The sequence below is a fragment of the Prinia subflava genome, chromosome 3, assembly GCF_021018805.1.
Source record: "Prinia subflava isolate CZ2003 ecotype Zambia chromosome 3, Cam_Psub_1.2, whole genome shotgun sequence".
In the NCBI taxonomy this organism is placed as follows: Eukaryota; Metazoa; Chordata; class Aves; order Passeriformes; family Cisticolidae; genus Prinia; species Prinia subflava.
In genome coordinates this window covers 77,531,354-77,553,117 of record NC_086249.1, presented here as the reverse complement: position 1 = coordinate 77,553,117, position 21,764 = coordinate 77,531,354, and the positions used below count along the sequence as shown (strand labels likewise).

Below are 21,764 nucleotides of genomic sequence, written 5' to 3'. Positions count from 1 at the left end.
CAGGATCGTCTGACAGTTTCAGCAGCTCTATCATGGGAATTGAATCTGCTCACTGATCAGGGTTTTTCAGACACTAATAAAGGTACAAGTTAAAGAAGCAAAACTGGAAACATGGAAATGATTGGGCTGTGAACCTACAGAATGATAGCCAAATTCCAGCCTCCTCTTTTTTTTTAAGTATAAATAAATCAAACTCCATCTTTAGGCTGCCGTTTCATGGTAAATGCAACAGAATGTCCCTACAGTCTCCTGCCTAAAAGATCAGCCTGTTTCTTTCCCTCAGTCCAGGACATGCACTTTGACCCTAGTTTTCCTGCAGTCACAACATGACTAAGGAACTAACCAAGCCAAAACCATTTCAATAAATAAGTTTTCAAGTAGTTTAACTAGTTAAAACTATTCACTACAGAAGGTCTGACAGGGCTCAGGGAGGGAGGATGACAGCCTGTTTTTGTGGCAGCCCATATGTGCAGCAGCTGCAATCATGCACCTGCAAGCCCTGGAGCCTATCCTAGAGCACTGCACACTCACAGTCTCCCCGGTTTGTTCAAGGGTTTGTTCAAACCCCCCCTCAGGGTTTGGTACCCTCTGCAGAGGGCCAGGCAGGCAGGAGGCTGGAGCGCCATGGCTGCCTCTTTCCTGCCATCACTCATTTTATGCACAGGAGGAGTTCACCTTCCTTGAGCACCTCAGTGACATCCAGAATAAAAATTATATATCTGTTTGATGGTTGAAAAATATGAAGCCGTGTGAAGTTAAAAGGCATGACTAGTGCTGGGAAGGCAGAGACAAAGGCAGGAAGGACAAGCAGTTTTCCCAGTGACTCTTCCCTATGCCATCTATACTCTATTTCATGGATGCTCAGAATCTCTGCAGTTTATTCTGGGTAGGACTGATGCTCCAACATAATCTGAATGGCACACTCCCTGCCCTCTGCTACTAGTACTGAAATTTAAGAAAGATACATAGCATCATAAATAACACAAATACAGTCATTTCAGAGTGTGTGCTAAGGGTGGTGTAAGGCCAGAAACCTCATTTTCTTTCTGGTCTTTCCTTTCAAATACATCTTTCTTTTTTAAAGCTATTTTCTTCAGTATAGTAACCTTAAGTACCATTAAGCAATTGAGTAAGATAGTCCTATCTTTTCTAGACTTCATCAGAGAATAAATAAAAAGGTATGTAACTTCTCACAGCACTCTGGTTTTTGTCTCATAATCTGCTAGAGTCCCATCCTCCCTGGTTTTATGTACCTCTCTAGACACCAGCATTTTAATACCATTGCTTCACAGAAGATACTCAAATCATCCAAATTCGGTTCAAATACTGATTGTGAAAATAGTCAGTACATTACTGTAGGACCTTCTTAATGAAATAAACTTATTCTTAGCTGTTGCCAAAGACTGTCTAATTTTCAGGTAGAAGCTGTGCCTAGGATGTGGGGGACTGCCACATGCAATGCCATATTGCGGAAGAAGGATGCTCCTGCTTTCAGTAAATGCATTTACTACAATATATATTACAAAGTTCTTTGCTTTATTCTGTCATCCTGAATAAGTTTTCTTTCATATCATCCATCCCCCTTTTGCTTCTCTGAAGCCATTTGTCAGACATTCTTTATTATCTTCTACCAGTTCTACGTGTTGGAAAAGCTGCTTAACAAGCTTAATCAATCCCATTTTGACTGAACAGATGTTGGGCCAACTTGGATGTGGTTCCAAAGCCCATGGCTCTGAAGGAGTACTGTTGGTGAGGTCCAAGAGGAGCCTGTCTCAGGGTGTAATGAACAGAGGCAGGTATGCAGGACACTGGATCCTCAACTGCTTTACTCTTTTGCTAACTCTTAACCTCAAAAGCACCTCAAAGGTCAGCAACTTGCTTGGTTCTCTTCTAAATTGTCTCAAATCAGCCTGCCCAAAACCCAAGACTGAATGTAAAAAAAGCCCTGAAAAAAAACCCTGAAATTAATATTCAAGTATCTGCAAAAGGAAGAAATATTCACCATCTCACTTCACCAAGCATTTAAACTTTCAATACTTACATGTCTTCAGGATAGTTTGGGGGGCAGGGGAAATCTCTGAGCTATTCTTATCCTGCAAGAGCATTTAAAGTAATTTCTCCTTATGTTCACATTAAATTTTAATACATTATTATGTGGATGTCCATCTTCTCCTTTTGACAGCTTTTATTTTTAAGTCAGACAAGTAATATGCTCAAAGTACTTGCTTGCTGTTCTATGTATGGAAATGAAATTGTTGCTTCACACAGAACACAGATCACTCAGTGTTTACCAGATTGCAGCTGAGTACAGAATTTTGACTATTAAATGACCCCACTGGCAACTCAAAAGCAGTCCACATGGGCATCTTCCAATTCCCAGCTAATAATCATTGCTGGCTGTGCTAAGTAGCACACTGCAGCATTTACCTTTTTAAGAGCTGGTACACAACTTGTGTAACAATAGGCAGAAGCTGGGAAAGTGAAGCTCAGGTCTTTATCCTTAATCGAAATTCTCTACTTAGAGGGATCTTTGCTGAAATTTAGATGTGATTTAATCCACAGTGACTGAGATCTTTAATCTCAAAGAGTGAGGTTTAGCAGCCTGCTAATCCAGTTGTTGTAAAGTGATTATTTAATATTTGCAGTTAACTGGAAAAGGAATGTGACGGAAAGAAAGTACACTGGTCATGTTTTAATCACAGAATAACAGAAAGGGTTGTGTTGCAGGGGACTTTAAAGATCCAACCCCCCTCCCATGGGCAGGGACACCTATTAGATCACACTCAGCTCCATCCAACCTGGCCTTGAACACTTGCAGGGATGAGGCATCCGCCGCTTCCCTGAGCAACCTATTCTGATGTCTCACCACCCTCATTAATGGCAATCTGTGTTAATAAAAATGTAAAATATAGAGTCAGAGCATTACCAACATAACGTGCTGCAGCAGTAACCGTTTCAGGTTACTGCAGGTTCACAAACTCAACCGCAAGCAGTGACAGATTATTTCTTAAACTGAGAAAAAAACCTGAGCTGTAAAATTAAGATTCCGATTTTTTCCTTGCGATACGAGGTTTCAAGCACCGTTCTTTAAATATCAAAGCAGCTGCGGGTTCACGCTTTAGGCTTCGATCTAGAAGGAAACAGGAAAGCCGAGACACCTCCAGCCCCCAACCTGTCTCCGAGCCCAGGACACCCTTTCCTTCCCGCACTCCTGACGGCTCCGCGGCGGGGACTGCGGGGCACATGCCGGGGCTGCGGGGACCCGACCCAGCCGCTGTGAAATCCACAGCGGGAGCCGCCCGGCTGCGTCCCGGCGGCAGGGCATCCTCCAGGACCCCGGTCTACCGCGGCAGCCCCGGTGGGCTCTGTGCGGGGCTCGGGGCGCCATGGGCCGCAGAAAGGGAGAACCCGGGCCTTCCCCCTGCTCCCCCTCCCTCCGGCCGGAGCGCCCCGCCGTCCCCTCGGACGGCGCGGAGCGGCGGCCCCGCCGCACAAAGCCCCCGGCGCCGCGGGCAGGGCGGCCCGTGCCGGGCTCCTCCCCCGGCCCCTCCCCGGCGGCCGGGCCCGCGCCGAGGGAGCCGGAGCCGGCGCCGCGCAGCCCGCGGGGGGCGATGTGACCCGGCGGCCGGGGTGCGGTGCTGTGCGGGGCTGGCTCGGAGGGGCGAGAGAGCGGCACTTCGAGCCGGGGGAAGATGTGGCTGAAGCCCGAGGAGGTGCTGCTGAAGAACGCCCTCAAGCTGTGGGTCACGCAGAAGAGCAGCGGCTACTTTATCCTGCAGCGGCGTCGGGGCCACGGAGACGGCGGCGGCCGCTTCACAGGTACCTGGTGGCGCGGGGTTCGGCGGGGCGCCGGGCCGGGCCGGGCCGGGCCGGGTGGCAGATCCCCTCTGCGTCTGCCCCACGGGAACTTGGCCGCACCGGGGCACCGGCTCGGGCTGCGGGCAGCGGGAGCGGCCTCTTTGTTCGGGCCGTGCACGGGTGGCCCGGCTCGGCGGCAGCGCGGGCGCCGCGGGCCCCCCGCCGCGGGCGGTGCGGAGGCAGCCGCCGGCCGGGCCGCGGGGCCGCGCCGGCTCCCCACGAGTTGCCGGGGGAGCAGCTTCTCCTCTCTGTAGCCGTGAGCACCGCTGAAAACACTTTTATTGTTACTTGTCCGCGCTCCCCTGCCGGGGGTTTCTCAGCGTGACTAAGGGCGGGCGCGGAGCCCGTCAGGAGGTGCGGAGCCGCTGCCCGTGGCCCGAGGATGCAGCTGGGGAGCGCCGCCGGGGGCTGCAGCCCGCGGCACTCGGCGGAGGTCCCCAGGGCCGGCCGAGAGAGGTGGAGGGATGCCGGGGGCACACAGTGCCATGTGCTACCCGCGTCCCCCCGGGACCTGCGGTTCGCCTTCCCTTTCTATAACGACAGCTGTAGAAGTACATCCAGGACTCCTGGCTTTCGGACGGTACATGACATTACGGGGCCGGAGTTGTCAGTTCAGTGTTGTGGCAAAGTGCATTCTGTCTTACGTTTTGCATTAATTGTACTACGGGTTATGGTGGGTGTAGCTCTGGCACGTTATATCCATGTGGCACTCCAGATACGTGTAGTGAAGGATCTGCACGGGGAAGGATCAGCTGTGCCCTCGCAACAGCCTGGGTCCGTGAATAACACCAGCGAGAATGGAGCGTCAGGCTGCGCTCGCGTTGTAGCGCAGGGAATTTGGGCCAAACTTTTGGTTCAAAGGCAGCAGCGACTGAATTCCAATAAACAATGCATTGGAGAATTAATATAGTTTAACAGTGTAATTCTTACTTAAAAGCAAACGAGGCTGTTTTGAATATTATAAAGCGAGAATTTTTAATGGTAGCTTATATTTGAAAGAATCGTCAGGTCTTTTCAAAATCAGTATTTTCTATGGAGTTTGAGAAGCGGCATTACCACGTTGGGTATTTGTTTTGTTAAAACATATTTTTCCTGAACTATTGACCCTTGCCAGATGATAATACTGCTTTCTGCATTGTTGCCCTTTTTTGCTTGTAAAATCAGAGCTTGTCCTGCCTGTCCATAAAGTGCACCAAGCTGAAATGTGTAGATTGCATGCTATCAATGTATCACCAATGAAATGGAAGTTTTGCCAGCGAGTTAAAATGCTTAACCTCCGATTTTCTTCTGCCCCCTGGGTGGAAGTCACGCACTCTTTTGTGACAGTAAAGACGCTGTGGATTAATTTTCAGAGTTAAAAATAGCCGTTTACAGCTGCTTGATTTAGGTCCAGGACAATCATGAGGTTCAGTTTCACAAATGTTAATGCCTTGTGCCTGAGCTTTTCACTACAGAAATTTGCAAGCTTAAACCAAACAAACTGCGTTTCTCTCTGGTTAAGTTTCAGGTGAATCATTTTGCTGAATCTACAGTGTACAGGCTTGCTCAAATCTCTTTTGGCTGGCAAAGGAAAGCCACTCCTGTCTTGCACATTTTCCAAGGGAACTGTGGATTCTGACAGTCTCTTAAACCATTTGGAAACATTTGTATTTAAAAGGGCTTAGAAATTTGAGTCCTAAAACCCAAAAGCAAGAGTTACGGAGCATTAGCTAGAGCTGGGGTTAGAGGTGCAATTTTTTTCCACAATTTTTCCTTGCAATGAAGGAAATGGAGATGGGTACCGAGAAACAGCAAGGCTTTGCTGGTGTTTGCTTTCAGTGCAAAACTTATCTCCTGATTCTTGCTTTACATGACTATAGAGATACTTATTTAGTACCTGTATTTTCCAAACTGGCAGAAGGGCAGTAAAGCTCTGCTGTATTTCAGAGTATGGTCTACGAAGTGGTAAAGCCAAAAGTTAGAAGTTTTTGTTTGTTTTACTGAGGAAGCAAAGCTTAAGTGAGAACAATATCCAAATTTGTTTTCCCTTTTAATACCTTGATCCCTGGCCAATTGCAGTTACATTTTATGAAAAGGAAAACGTTTCAAAGATGTGAAGATTCTGTACATGAGAGCAGGTGCCACAGTAGAAGAGAACCTCACAGCTCCTGCAGGGAGGAGGAGGCTGCGTATCCTGAGGCTGTGTTAGACCCATTAGGATCAAACTCTCAGAATATTAGATTTCATATGAGTGTAGATGGGGCAGCTGACCACCCGTGACAAAATTTCGGCAGGGTAGAGCAGTGTGATGCCTGAGTTGTCCTTGTGTGTGTTGCCACAACTTGGTATTTGCACTGAACCTGTGTGAAGACCTCTGTTTTATGGCCCAGTTCTCATATTTGCCTGTCTTTTTTCTAGGACACTTCTTTGTTCTTACCAGGGCATTTTAACTATTAGGTAAGAGTAAGTTAACACAGCTGGAGGGTGTATTTTATGTGCATTTAATTCCTGAAGAATGGTCTCTTGCACAAAAGTGCCTTTTTTCCTGTATCTGTGTTCCTTTGTGTACTGTGTTTTTGTCAGACGCTGAGCAGATGTTTGTGAGACACTCTATTTCCTACTGTTATTTAATTTGTGTCCTAAGGCAGTTCCCAAATGCACACTGGGTTTGCAAGCAGAGGGTACAAACAATGATGAGGGTTTATTTAACTCTTCATTACCTGACCTGTCTCATTCCGGTTTCTGTCTTCCTTAGGGATATGCTTTTTCAAGTAAATGTTTAACTTGCCACTTTACCTGGATCTCTACTTGAGAGCTCAGCTGGATAGGAGAGTTAATAAGAAAATTGTAAATGTTCAGAAATACTTTAAAAATCTGAATGATAATTTTTTAACTAATAACTAATTTAAAATTATAGATTTAAAAAATTATTTAGCTCATCTGTCTCTGTGATTCTGGGGTTTTCTTTGCCTAATTGGAGAGCACAGTAGTGATCCCTACAGAAAAGGCTTGCGATGTAGCCATGATTAACAGATCAAAGTTAGTTTGATTTAATACTTGCTGTTACTTTTGGTTCTGAGGTTACATATTAATAAGCTTGATATGACAGTAGTAAAAAATATCATCAAATGCCTTATGGTAAATATTGCTAGATGGTTTAGCCTTTAAGTGACTCACTGATTTTTAGGATGGGGTGTTGAAACCTTCATGCACCTTCCTATCTGATTAGCTTTCTGCATTTTGACAGCAAAACTGCTTGTTCTGGGATGTGTTGGGAAGGATTTCATCATGAGTGCTGGACTGAGAGTAGTGGGCTTTCACTCTTCCCAAGCAGCTAGTGTTGCAGTTTGTGTTTAGACAGTACTTCACATTGCACACTCAGCATATAAAACCCCACTTAGCAACACTTGTGAATCTTTCCTTTTATAAATAAAGTTAAATAAGACCTTAAAATGAACTCTTGTTTCAAGCAGCTTTTTGTATTATTGAGATACAGTGCTTCTTAAACTTCTTACTTGAAATAGATCAATAAAAGATTATGTTTTGTTACTATTTTACTCATGTTTTTAATTTAGCTCTGATATTTTTCCCTGCTCTTCTTCCAGCATTCATTTTCAGCTCAGGGCACTTTCCAAGCTAGAAACAGTTTTGCATTATTTGCAACTTGCAGAGGATGAATATTTTGAAAGAAAATTAATTTATTTTTCAGCTGTTACAAAGCTTTACAGTTCACAACTTTAAATATAATAGACAGGCAGAAAAAAAAATCTTCTGTATATGAATCTAAACCTTATTATTGCTTTAATAAAAATAAATGTGGTAGGCATGGTAAATACATTTCCAAGTTCCATCTTAGGATTTAATTTTTTCTTGTAAATAAAATTTTTGCAGGGCAATAGCTTTTGAACTCATCTACCAAGTACCTCTTGGTTGCGAGTGGAGAGCTGACTAGTTTGTGTGGTAACACCTTTCTTCCTCATTTTCCCTTTGCTTGGGTGTTAGCTTTTTTAAGGCATACCAAGAAATGGTTGTTGATAAGCTCTGGAAATTTTTCCTGGAAATTAAAAATTAAAAGACCTTTTGCTGTTCTTTCATACTCTACTTCCAAGCAGTCTTGTAATCATTGTCAATACCTCAGCTTTTGGTATATTGAGGTATATTTTGCACATCTCTCAGGGTCTGAAGTAAATCATTTCATAATGGAGTCTATTTCTGGGAAAGGCAGCAGGAGGACCACAGTGGATGAAGGTTCCTGCAACTTAGATAGGGAATTCATGTAGATTGCCTTTGGTGATTACATTGTAGCAGAAGAGCGTCCAAAATACATGAAGACTTGGATTTTTACTAGGGAATGCAAATGAGAAGCCCCATAGTATTTTTTACTTTCTGGAGGGGCAAAAGGCAAAATTAGTAACATATGCATAGAATCATATTAAAAGGCCTATCCCAATACAGTTTTCAAAAAAGTGTTCCTTTTTGTTGTTAGATATGTTCAGGATACCAAAATAAGTTAGGCTCAATCTGGGCGCTAATGAAAAAAACCCCAAACCCAACAGAACACTTTCATTTTAAATTGAGCAGTTTGAGGGGAGGAGGATGCCACAATACTGATGCTATAATGGATATTGGTAATGGTTACTGTCAATATTCATGGTTTTTTTCCCTTAAGGAACAGGTCTCTGAAGCCTTGCACAGGAGAAGGAGAAATATGCATACTTTATTGAAAGCTTGGACTCTTGTCAAAACATTATCTAGCCTTGCCCACAACTGGAATTCAGATTGGCAGGGGTTTTTTCCCCTTTTTTTCTCTCTTTATTTTACTGTAACATTTTTTAAGGAGAATGCATGCTTACATGCACTTTCCCAAGAGGATGGCTTCACCATTTCAGTGTTTGGCCAAGAGGCATGAGCTGGAAGGAAGGAAGGGTAGGAGCAGGGTGCCAGGCTGCTACCTGCAAAGCCAGGCACCCCAATTCCTGGCCCCTGAGCCCCCTGAGCTATGTGTGCCACTCTGCCCCCCTCTGCTTGCCTTTCTGGGGTGTTTCCTGCTCCTGAGCACTACTTTGGTGCTGAGCTGGCCGAGGTGAAATGCAGGTGCTTGTGTTGAAATGTTAGCAGTGTGTTAAGTGCCAGTACTAAAGGTGAGGAAGTACCTGTGCTTGCAAAGGAGGGGCTGGGTTGTGTCTGCATAGGGACTGACCTTGCATCTTGTGCAAAAATAATCCAGTAAACACCTACAGTGGCTTTTTATTGTCATGTTGTGGAGGCCAAATGGCACAGGAAAAGGGAGGAAAATCCTAGAATGATTTGGCCTGTAAGGATCTTAATGACCATCTACTTCCAACCCCCCAGCTGTGGGCAGACACTGCTCCCACTAGACCAGGTTGGTCAGAGCCCCATCGAGCCTGGCCTTCAACACTTCCAGCTTAGAGCATCGACAGTTTCTCTGGGCAACCTGTTTCAGTGTCTCATCATACTCATGGGAAAAAATGTCTTCCCTATAAAATATTGAGCATATCAGTGGTAGCAGAGTTAATGTAGCACTAGTTTGGTCTATTCAGCATTATTTACAGCACCCACCAAAAAAGAGAAACACTTTTTTATATTCCCCTGAGTAATGGTGCGTGTCTGAATAATTTATAGGGCTGCAGCAGCAACTTGTATATCCCATCTTCTTGTCCATTTTCAGGTGGAAAACAGTTTCAAGTATTTTTACTTGTAACATGAGAACCAAAGCATTTGGCTCAGCGGCCTTCAGGGCTATAAAAATAGGCTTGGCTTGAGCTGGACTGATGGCAGAGGACTGAGATAAGCAGCTGTGAACGCTTTGCCATGGCAGCATGCCCACCTGGGGAAACAGCCTGTGGGGAAGCGGTGCTGGGGAGAATCATCAGTGCTCCAGGGTGGGGATGCCATTTCCACCATTCCAGGAGAGACAGTGCATAATTCATCTCTCTTCTTCCTCCTGTGTGGTCTCTCCCTCTTCATGTGGTGGTCTGACACAAGCACTCAGCATCACATCCAGGGATATGGGAGTGATGGGGACCATGGGACACCAATTCCCACAGCGAAATGCCTCACACTTCTCATGTCCACCTTCCCTCAGAGCACTGGGACCTAGACAAAATGATTAAGTAATTTGTTACCATTTGTTTCTATATACCAGACTGAAAAAAGTCCCAGTTCAACAGAAACCAATTTGCCCAGTTGCAGTGTTTGATCTGGCAAGGTCTGTGCTACAAGAAACGTAAGGGCTTGGATGTTGGGTGTTTTCCTGGGTGAATAAATACTTGGAGCATTAGGTCTTTACGTTGAAATCTAATGTTGTCTGTGCTTATCTTTCAGTGTGGTGAGCCCTTATCGTTTCAAAGGAAACAGAGCCTTCCTACAGCCGTTGGAGGAGTCCTCCTTCATCCTTTTTCTTATGTACTTACCCAATTAAGTTTTGCAACTCTCTTTTTCTGGTGGTAGAAGCCTAATAAATACTTTTGAATGTGTACTGTATTGTATCAAAACCTGTTAATGTAGTTTTGTAAAATTCAGCAGACTGGTTTCATTGAGCCATTGTTATTAGCAGCTTTGCGTAACCAATGGTGTTATTATCCATCAAAATCATGGATCTTAGGTGGCCTGAGTGAAATCAATGACCTGCTAAACATCTGAGTTTTGAACTTTTAGAGAATTCAAATCAAGATTGTGTGAAAGATCTAGAGATGTCCCCAAACATTTATGCTGGGGGCCATCACAGGCCAACAGTAGCTTCACGGCCACATCCCTGGGCTGTATCCTACTTTGGTGCAGCTCAAAAGCTTCCATCCTAGCCTTTAATGCCCAGGGCTTGGCACTCTCTCGGTGGGCTGTAGGAGGTGAGGATAGAGGCTGCAGTTGTTGGTCCTCATTGCATCTCAGCCCTGGGTCTTGCCTTGGGCCACCCGTGGGGTTGTGGTCTCAAGTTAGGGCTCCTGCGTGGTGGGGTGGTTGAGACCTGATGAGAATCAGCTTCATGGTCCCCCATCCCTCTCTCAGCCAGGACAGGGGCCCTAGGGAGAGCTTCTGAGATGTTTTGCAGAGCCAGGCAAGCAATTTGTGCTATTTGATGCTGTCCCAGGAGTACCCTTTTGTCAGGCTGAGCTTATCCTGGTTGGTGTGAAAAGCAGCTCTCTGTTCCAGCTGGAGCACAGGCACGGCAGGGGTAGGGAATGGGTATATCCACGTGTCCCTGCCTGTGTTCTGCCCGGTGGTGGGCTGTTCCTTCAGCCAGTTTGCTTGCCTCCTCTAGTATGGCTAATTGCTGCCCACTATGGCTCTTCGGAGACCCTAATTGTTTGCAAATCATTGCGGGATGGAGCAAGCTATGTGGAGAAGTGTAATTAGGATTCAGGGTATGAAGTGCTTCTCTGCCTCAAAGAGCCAAGATTAATTCTGCTTTATTGAAGCTGTTAGTTCAATTTCACTGTCCTTAAAAAAAACCCTTTATTTTTATGGCCAACTGAATCGTTTGGTTTGTTCTTTTCTCTCAATTCACTTGCCTAAACAGCTTAGAGTGATTCTTGCAGCTATTAACTCTGCTTGACTGCAGCTACTGGGAAGCAACATGTACTGTTAGCTCCTTCCACTTCCTGGAAGAGCTTTCTCCTTTCCAGCAAAAGTACAGCTTTTTTCAGACAACTGGGCTTACTTCTGCCCACAGTTTTCTCTGGTGGAGCAGATGTAGCAAGCAGCAGTGAGCTCCCAAGGATGAATTGAAGGCATGCTTTTCACTTCATGGTTTTGCACTGGAGCAATGCTGGTCTGTGACTGTAATTGTAAATACCCCAATTTGGTGGTTTTGTCTTACAAAAATAACCTAGTCTGAAAAAAAGAGGGTGTGAGTACTTAAATCATGGCTTTGGTGGGATATAAGTGAGTGTAGCCACCAAGTGCTCTTTTCCATGTCCCTGCAGATCAGCCACTGCAGTCCGTAGAGACCATGTGGTGCCATAATTTTGTTGACTTTGAAAGTGCTAGGTGCCTGCAGCCGAGGGAAATCTCAGCTTTGGAGTTGCTGAGCATCTTGGCAATCTGGTTTGGGTCCTTGTATGGTGGTGGTCCTGTGGCTGTGTTCTTGGAAGGGCTAGGTTTTTCTTGGAAGGGTTAAGTAGATACTCTTAAGTCAGGCATTGTTGCCCATCTGTCCAGCTGAGCTGATCTCAGGTGCAATGGAAATCTCAAGTTCGGTTGTTTGTTTTTTCAAAGTAGGCTTAGGAGAAGTGGAAAGACAGTTTTCTTTCTGCCTCTGTAGCAGTCAGTTTGTTTGTACAGTGATGAAAGGAGTTCCCTAGGATGCTGGAGACACAGGCTGGACTCTATCTTCTCTGTCACACCTTTGATTTTGATAGAGAAGGTGTAAGTGCTTAATTTGGGAAGTTCAGGGCTGTGTGGAAATAGGTGCTTCTGTGCATCTGACCTGCTGTTCCCCAGATTTTAAAAGTGCCATCAGAATTTCTTATTACCAATTGTAGGTACCACATGTAATTGCTTCTTTGAACTACACTGGCTTTCATTCCCCACTTCATAATGGATGGATGAGTTCATGTTAGTCAAAAGATCCTGGCTATGGTGACTAAATGTGTTACTTAAAAACCAAGTAGAACTGAAAGGGCAACAATGCTGAGTATTGTGACACCGCAGGCTTCCTTACCACTTAGATTTAAATCTCCTTTTCGTTCTTCTCTCCCTTCCTCTTCCCTCTGCACCCCACTCCCCATCCTCCCCTCAAAAAAAATTCCCAAACAAACAAAACCAAACCAGTGGCAGCTTTGGCCTTTTCCCTTTTTGTTTTACTTTTTGTGAGACCAGAAGTTGAAGCGGCTCATTAAAGGGGAAGGGGTACTCTGAATTTTAAGTTCCTCCCAAAAATCTTGTCTCATACAGGGTAAAAATAAGAAAAAAAAAAAAAAAAGGAGTTTTGGGAAGAAAACGAGGGTAGCAGTTCTCTTTTCCTCTTCTGCTTCTGTTTCCTTTTCATTTTTTGCTGTCCTGAAGTATAAATGGTTTCACTGTTGTCTGTGATGTGGAAGAGGTCTGCATCACCCTGACTGAAGGCAAGCTGATGCATCAATATGTAAGGAAGAGGCTCTTAATGTAATTTATCTTGCTAGCCAGATACTCTTCTGCTTTTTAAACAGATTCCATTTTATAAGAGACCCTTCCATGGAACCAATTGTTTGGACATGTTATGAGAAAGGTGTTTGCTCACAAGCTGGGTATTTTTCAAAGCAGGTTTCAGAATCAGTGTTCTGGTGTTTGTTTCTTCACTCAGGGATCTTTAGGTTGGTTGTTTTTCAATGTTATGATGCAAAAGTTACCCTGAATGAATTATGAGGCAACTTACAGTGGAAAACTTTGCCTCTAGTTTTTGTTATTTTCTTGCTGCCACAGTTTCAACTAAACTATCATATTGGCCAGGGTGTATATATGTTGAATAGTGTTGAATCCTTTCCATGCTTCTGCAGATGTACGCTCAGTAATCTCTTTTCCCTATTCTCTACCTCTCTCAGTCTCTCATCCAAAAGATAAAGGAGCCCCAAACATGGGGATGGGACCCACTCTTTGTGCTTGCTCAACTTTAGCAGTACTTGGTCTTATTTTCCTTTGCTGTCCTTAACTCCACTCTGCAGCAGCCCCACTGTAGCCCCTCCTGGCAAAGGTGGGACAGGACAGGACTCCTTCTCAGCCACAGCAATGGCTTAGAGTGATTTTTGTGTGGGGTTGCTGTTCCCTTGCAAAGCCCTCATAGAGGGGCCAGGCCACCTGGACTTTATTCTGGCAGGTATCCCGATGGCCACACTCTTTTTCTTCTCTTTGCGTCTTAGTTTTGGCTCCTCTTTGTCATCCTGAGTTAATATTTTAGCTATGGGTAGTTTAGAAAAGGAAGGTGATTATTTCTTTGTACAGTTGAAGGAGGAATGGATTTCTTTTTAATAGTTTGTAAGCAAAATGGAAATTGTAAGCAGAAGTAAATAGTGAGAAGAGGAATTGGGTTTTCTGGTCTGTTATTCAGGAAGAGAAAAAGGAATTCATTTTGCACAGGCTAAGAATTAGTGAAGCAAAACTTTGCAGCTACTGTGCCTTCACGTGTTTTTCATGGTTTCTGAAAGTAAAAAGGTATTTCAGAAATCAGATGTTCATTAAGGATTCTCTAGGGATTTTGGTCGCACTTGCTGTTAGTTGACTTTTTTCTATGACTTTAGTGAAACGATAAAGAAATCTTTCTCTTAGGCCTATCATCAGGGGAAAACATGCACAGGACAGAAATTTCTCCTTCTTTTTCTTTCCTGTAGTGTTTAAATTCTTTCAAAATTTTAAAGTTAAACTCTGTTTTTTGTTCTCTGCATCATTTGATGCTCTCTTACTGGCTTTAATCCAACTGTTTTGAAGACTGCACACTAAAGTTTTCTACACGCTGTTTTCTGTGAGCACAGCTAATTTGCTACCTTTTATACTAGGACGAGTTTTTATGCTTTTTTCTTGTAGTTACAGGAGAGCATGTAGCAATTTCAGATATTATACATGTCATCAGTCTACAAATTCAGATCTCAATTTTAAATAGATTGGTGTAATATCTGGTCACATATTTAAGTGAGAAGCAAACTGCTGTTGAAGAATGTTTCACCGTACAGTTAACACACATTGTGTCCAACTTCTGCTTGGCTTTGAAAGCATCCTTGATGTTGTGTGTGTATGCAAGGAGGAAGTATTTAAAGTAATTTTCTTTGCTCTCAGGTTATTGATGCTGTTCCATGCGAGTTTCTTTCAGCTTCTAGACCAGAAAGTGATTGAAATGCTGTTTGGTTGTGTTATACTCAAATTAATTAGCTGTCATTTGTTAGCCAAGTGAGAAAGCAATTAGGACTTTGTAGGTCTCCATTATTTCCATTAATCACTTGGGTGATGGACTGGAGAATGCCATATTTAGAACAGTATGTGGTGCCAAGGGCTGGCAAACCTTTTGGAGATGGAGAGTAGTTCCTTTTGTGTTGGGCAAATGGTGAAGAAACAAAAATACATCAAGTTGAAAAAGTTACATGTGCAAAGCAAAAAAAAGTATTGCAGAAAACTTCCTAGATACTCTAGGGATAAAACAAACATGGTGAAGCTGTTCCTCACTTTCTGCCATCCCTCTCCTTAGGAGATTGTGTCTCTGCAGGATGCACAGGAAAATTGAGTATAAATCTGCTCTGAATTGCTATTTGTAAGCACCATAAACCAATTCTGAGTTACTTTAATATGCCAGCTTGCATATGCAAATCATGGCATTGAGATAACTTTTTCATGGATAGCTTGGTTTTGCCTGCTCAGGGGAATGGGTAGCAAGAAACTCCAGGAACTCCAGGTGTCCTCCAGACTGGAAAGTCTTTTGTGGTCAGCAATGGCTTCAGCTCTTCAAAATGAGTTTATCTGTATTGAAATCAAGTGCTGATTTGCTGCTGCAAGCTTTCTTGGATACAGTGGTACATATCCAAGATACAGGAGGTGATCTTCTATTCTGCTAGTGGCTGAGACTTCAGTAGCAGTGAGCATCAGGTCCAGTTGAGAGTGTCATGCTTAAAGATAAGCTGAAGAGATTCTAATGAAAGTTCAAGAACAGTGAGCTGTTTGAAAAACATGACCCATAAGGAAGAGATGAGGTGATTTGGGTTTCTTTAGAAAAATAGAAATCATTTAAGGCTGGGAAACCAAGGTGTTACTTTTGCATTATGTTGAGCATTAGTATTAGAAGTGAATGTGACCAATTACTCTGCATGTTCCAGGGAGCAAGATTAATTTCCAGCAAGAAAGTTTAAGATTGTGGTAATTGACTGGTTTGTTTGGGGTAGGGTTGTTTGTTTGTTTGGCTTTGGTTTATGTTTTGTTTGGTTGGTTGTGGGTTTTTTTTGTTTTTGTTGGGGTTTTTTTTGTTGTTGTTTGTTTGGTTGGTTTGGTTGTTTTGTTTGTTTTGTTTGTTTTTTGCTTGTTTGATTTTGTTGGTTTGGTTGGTTGGTTGGGTTTTTTGCCTTTTTTTCTAAGAATATTTAATGAAAACAGTGGAAGAGGCTACCTGGGGAAGTTGTTGCATCTTGGTTGTGGCAGGTTTTGAAGAACAGGTTAGACAAACATCACTTACAGCATAGGTGTATTTATCCAGCTTCAGAGCTGGGCTGAAACAGTAACTTCTTAAGATGCCCTCAGGTATTTCCACTTCAGTTCTGTGGTCAGAATGAGGCAAAACCAGAAACACAGAGAATTCTATATGCTTTTGATCTTCCAATCTGGTTTGCCTTTTGCATTCTGAGCACCTGTAAATCACAACATAAAACTGGGGAAGGATCGTTATCATTACATTCTGTGTTTTAATTTTACGGCTTTAAATGTGAAACAACTTGCAGGCTACAGAAGTAAAACTGGCATTAATCCTCTTTCCCCCCCTTTTTTCTTTGCAGGTCGCTTGGTTGGTGCCCTGGATGCCGTGCTAGACTCTAATGCACGCGTTGCTCCGTTTCGAATTTTGCTCCAAGTTCCAGGCTCCCAGGTTTACTCTGCCATTGCATGTGGTGAGTTATTGAATGGATCAGAAGTTTACTGGGCCATAGCTATTGGTGAGTCACAGACAGAAAACCTCAAACCGATTCTGAGCATGGTCAGTGTCTGCATGTCCAGGAAGCTCAAGGTAATCCCAGCTAGTTGTGTGCTTGTGGAAAGCTTGTTTAACAACCAAATTAACCTCTGGTTAAAATCACTGAAAAGGTGTTATCTAGGAACATTGAGTTTCAATGAAAAACTTGTTTAGCTGAGGGTGGTTTGCTGCGTTAATTTTCTCTGTTGCAAAGTAGTGTGGTTCTGTTCCTATGCATATCTTTTCCTACAGTAGTACTAGTCCCTTACAACAAGAAGCTACTTAGTCTAGGCTTTCACCATGCTAGTCTTTCACTTGCTTACTGTGAAATATCTTCACACACTTTGCTATAATTAAGTATAACTGGAACATTTGGAAGATTTAGGAGATAAAGTTGTCAGGAGGCATGGAGTGTCAAATTCCTGATCTGTTGCATTACTCCCTTTTGCAATGTTTCTGCAATTTCTGAAAGTCCAGCTCATCTTCAGGAATGTGATATTGACATGAATTGCACCAACCTTGCCATGACCCAGTAAAAGCCATCTGAAGTTCCATTCATCCCACTGTTCCTTGGCTAGTGTCCAGGGCTGTTCATACCTCTTCTGCTCCCATCTAAAAAATCCTGGCATTGAAATCTACAGCATTTTTTTTCCTTAGGAGTGCTTCAAAGCTGTGACTGGGGAGCATTAGCACTCTTTAATGACAGAGTGGCCAAATCCTGGAACAGATTCCTTCTGAGATGTGGTTGGTGTTCTGCCAAAACTGCCAATGTTTAAGAGGCATTTGGACAATGTCCTTAATAATTTCAACTTTTGGTGAATCCTGAAGTGGTCAGGCAGTTGGACTAGATGATTCCCAGGATTTCAAGGCAAACAAGGAGAGCTTCTTGAAATGTATCAATAAAAGGAAAACAAAGAATAATGTGGGCCTGTTACTAAATGAACAGATTGCCTAGAAAGGTTGTGGAGTCTCCCTTACTGGGGACTTTCAAGAACCATCTGGACACAATCCTGTGCAATGTCTTCTGGGATAACCTTGTGTAACTACAGAGGTTGAACTTGATGACCCATTGTGTTCCCTTCCAACCTTTCCCATTCTGTGATTGTTGTAGATCCCTTCCAACTGACAATATACTATCCTATTCTATTCTCTTATACAGATCAAGCCATGAAATAGTTAGGTAATGAAAATGTTGACATGTCATTGATAGTGTTTGATGTAGTAGTCTTTTAAATGGAAGAGTCAGTTTATATATTCACCCTAACCCTTTCCTGTGTACATGCTCATCCAGCATTTTTCCTTGATTCAGCAGAGCTCCCTCTGCATGTTCCCCATCAATAGTGGGAATTTTTCCCTGGGCCAGATGTGTGTGTGAAGAAGCTTGCATAAAGTCTATTTGGGCTATTTTTGTTTTGGCTAGGTTTTCTTTGTTTTGCAATTGCTCTGTGCTTTCTATCCCTCCTCCCTTCCTTTTTATATTTAAGTAATGCCATCTCATGGAGAAATTTAAGAGCTTCATGCTGTTACAGTCCTGTGATGAAACCAGGTAGCTTTTGGTGGAAAAGCGTTGCTTTCGTGGCTTCTTGATTATTTGAACATATGCAATACCACTTTCTGGGGCTGATCCTTGTCCCACCTACACTCTTACTGCATACAGAATTTAGTTTGATTTTTTGATTTTGTTTTTTTTTTCAATTTTTTTGAAGGAACTACAAATGGCAAACTTGCAGGGATGGAATGGCAAAGGATTTTGCTGCGAAAAATTTACGTGATTAATGTTTTAGAAAATTCTCTTTGGCTCTTCTGAATGGATGCTCATCCCTGAGAAAATAAGATTTATACTAATAGAGCGGAAAGCAGAGGGTCTGTTTTGTGTGCTGCATGGGCAGAACATACACAGCTGCCAAAGCTGCACAGAACTAAAGAACCATGGCAACAGAAGCTGTTTGTGAATAATATTGCTGCTGTGAAACCCTGACATGAGTGTCCAGGGGAGAGCTGGCAATAGGAGTCAGAGGAGCATCACCCTGACCCCTTCTTGGGACGCTGGAGAGGGACAATCCCCACACAGACGTGGCCATGGCTGCTCACCCAGCTCTGCCCTGTGTGAGCGAGGCATTTCATGCATGCAGTCATGGTGTTAGGAGTCTCATACTGGCTTTGGAAGGAGCAGGGAGTCGAATTAAAGTTCCTGCTGCTGTATAGCGAGGGCAAGGAGCAGCTCCAGGGACTTCTTCCAGTCTCCCAGTGTAACTTCATTGTGGATAGCCATCATGTCATTAGGCAGTTAATTAAAATGACATTTTACATTGTGTGTCGGCAGTCCTCTGTTCCTTGAGCTGTAGGCTTAAATGATAATACATGCATAAAGGTAAGGTCTGTTACAGACATTTGCAAATCTCAGAGGGGTGCTAGGAAATCTGATCCCTGCATGGCTGTTCTGGCAGAAATGTTTTAATCGAGATGGTTAATCATGTTATACCAGTACAGGAAAAAAAAGTCTAACCTCACCCATTGTGTAGAGCCACTTGAAATTTTCTTTTCAGAAGGCTCATGGGCAGAACAGAAATTCAAGTGCCAGTCAAGCAAAATAGGTTTTAGGAGAGGGAAGGCAAAGGATTTGGTGAGAAGTGGGTTTAAAGAAAAGATTCTGAGGAATGAGGCAGTGGTTAGACAACACACTTGGCATGAGCAGATGAAAGTGGGTAAAGGGTGGAACAAAATGCTGTGCAGAACATCATCACAGGAAGAGGAATAAGGAGTGGAAGTAAGAGATTGGCAATGCTTGGGTCAAATCACAGGGCAACTTTAAACTATGAAATAGCAATTAGAAATAAAGAAGGGACTTAAAAAGTTAAGTTGGCCTGACGAAAGAAAGGGCCAAAATGATCTTTTGGTATTTGAACAGAAACCCTGGAGACAGGGAGAGAGTGCAGGAGCCCCTGTGGGATATAGCTGCTGCCTAGGCTCAGAGCAGTCCCAGCAGTGTGGATGCTGCTATGAAAGGGATCTTGCTCACAGCTTACTTCAAAAAAGGCAGCCCAACAGCTTGCCCATACACTTGGTATCTTTTAGATTGCTCAGAAATAAAAATTCAACTCAGTATTTGCTTTGTGCAGCCATTTCAGTATAAAGTTACTGTATTTCTGGTGTTCTTAAACATTTATATAGTTTGTTTTCTTTACCTAAAGGGATTTAAAGTGTCTCTAACTTTATGATTTTTTTTAAATTTAATGTTAACCTTAATTAATGATATTTAAGAAGTTCCATTACAAGACCTTCCTGTCAAGGGAGTTAAAGCTTGGAAAGTTCCTACCAGTTGGCATTCTGCATGGAAAACAGAGCAGAGGGAAGTGGAAAATCCTTACCTAAATTTATCATTTTTTGTTGTTGTGAGGCAACATGATGCATCACTAATATACACACAAAACAAGTCTTGAGATGATGGGTCTTCTATTTGAGATTAATTTTATTATTATATTCATGTGTGATTTGTATATTTCTTTCATACTGCTCTTTCTCTTCTTTCTTGCACAAGTAAGGCACTAGGATAACTATTACTATTACTGCCTTTACTTTTTTACCTATAATGTCTAATTACTGACCAGTAAGATCTGGAGGAGCTGGATTTTCTCTTGGTGGCCTTGTATAGTGCCCATCTTGCTGTGGCTTTGCTGTCATCGTGTCATGCAGAGACAATTCAGTTTCAAGCAGAAAGAGCCAAAGCAAATAGGTAATGAGTGAAATATTATTTCTGGAGTTAAACACATTACATTTAAAGAACCAGCAAACCCCTCAAATCTTTAGAGAAAGAAGCTTTAAAGATTTGCAAAGCTGTATTAGTCAAAGATTTCTGTTGGCTTTATTTCTTCCCCAAACTATAGAAATGTGCTCTTGCAGAACCTTTAGGTGTTGCTGAATGAAACTCTTTTTCAGGGACTGTATTTATTTTAGAGGGCTTTGTATTCCTCTCAAAGGGTTTGCATGTGTTTGTGTGTGGGGTGTGTGTGCATGTGTGTATTGAGGGAGGGAGAGAGGAAGATCAGGGACTTTTGGGAACAGGGCATAAATCAAAGGTTTCCAGTCACTTACAGAGCGTCTTGTCAGAATAAGCTGCAGTCTCGCAGTTCAGGATGAAGTTTTGCTGTTTGTTCTGCTTTGACTTTTAATGCAGCATTTGCTGGCTGAGAGCATTCGAGAAGATAAAACTAAAAGTGCTAAAACTAATTCTCTAAAACAATGAGGTTTTTGTTTTTCTCTAACTATGCTGCTATGAATGAGACCTTTTTGACCTGTTTGCTACTAAGAATTCTGAGGTTGAAAGTTCAATTTCTCATAATGAATTTATGAAGTAGTGCATTTTATTACTTCTTTTTCCCCTTCCTTTCAATTTTATTTTGTGGGATTAGTTTCAATATACTGTTTTTTGCTTTTCTAGGTGCCACTGCAGAGGAAATAAACCAGCACTGGGAATGGCTGGAACAAAACTTGCTCCATACTTTGTCTGTATTTGACAATAAAGAAGATATTGTTAGTTTTGTCAAAGGCAAAGTGAAGGTAAGGAAGCTGTCTCACTTTCACCCTTCCCTGCTCAATTACATATGGTTTATTAGAAGAATATAATGAAGTTGTTGTCACTCATCCTTGGTTTTGACCAAATAAACATTACTTGTTCTCTATGTGGCTCTTGCATCTGATGGGGCCAGCACATGAAGCTGCTGGTTCTCTACAGAGTTGGAGAAATGAATATCCTTTTAGAAGATTAAAGAATTTTAAAAGTAAAGGGATTTTGTGACCATAAATCAAATTTAAAATAACAATGGCATGTGGGGTTTAACTTAGAAAGCCTGGTGTCCTGAGCTCTGCTTTTATTTTAATACATACTCTAAGAGGAGCTTGGTGGTGGCCAGTGGGGGTGTGAGTTCACTGGTGGCTGCTGTAGCCCAGGCCCTGCTATAAGCTTTTCCTTGCTAAGAGTTTTAGTGGGATGCTCTTCCCCCTATAGCCTCTTTTCCAGTTTGGAAATTTTGTAGGAACGTTATGCTTTTGGTGAATTTCAGCCTTGCTGCTGTGGGCTCTGAATCTGGGGAAGAAGAAGACAAAACCAAAACATCACTGTACAAATCCTAGTTTTTGTCCTGCTTTCTTTAAAAAAAAGGCATATTGTCCTAAGAGCACTGAAATACCAAATACGATTAATCTCTCTTGATAACACAGTGACAGCCTGTTAGCTTGCACAATACATATTTAAAATTCTTCAGGTTTCATTAGTTAATGTTAAATCCAGGTTTTG

The 21,764-nt window shown here is 42.8% G+C and overlaps 1 protein-coding gene across 2 annotated transcripts in view; it reads left to right on the top strand.

The window, feature by feature from the left end:
- The first annotated feature begins 3,557 nt into the window (after positions 1–3,557).
- Positions 3,558–21,764, top strand: part of TBC1D8 (TBC1 domain family member 8) — a 47,870-nt gene continuing 29,663 nt past the window's right edge. The window contains exons 1-3 of one of the 2 annotated variants that reach the window (XM_063392596.1): positions 3,558–3,819; positions 16,299–16,409; positions 20,910–21,028. In XM_063392596.1, the coding sequence (XP_063248666.1) occupies positions 3,693–3,819; positions 16,299–16,409; positions 20,910–21,028 (357 nt within the window). In that variant the 5' untranslated portion in view covers positions 3,558–3,692. Of the gene's footprint in view, positions 3,820–16,298; positions 16,455–20,909; positions 21,029–21,764 lie in introns of both variants that reach the window. The other variant, XM_063392595.1, reaches the window with a different exon arrangement.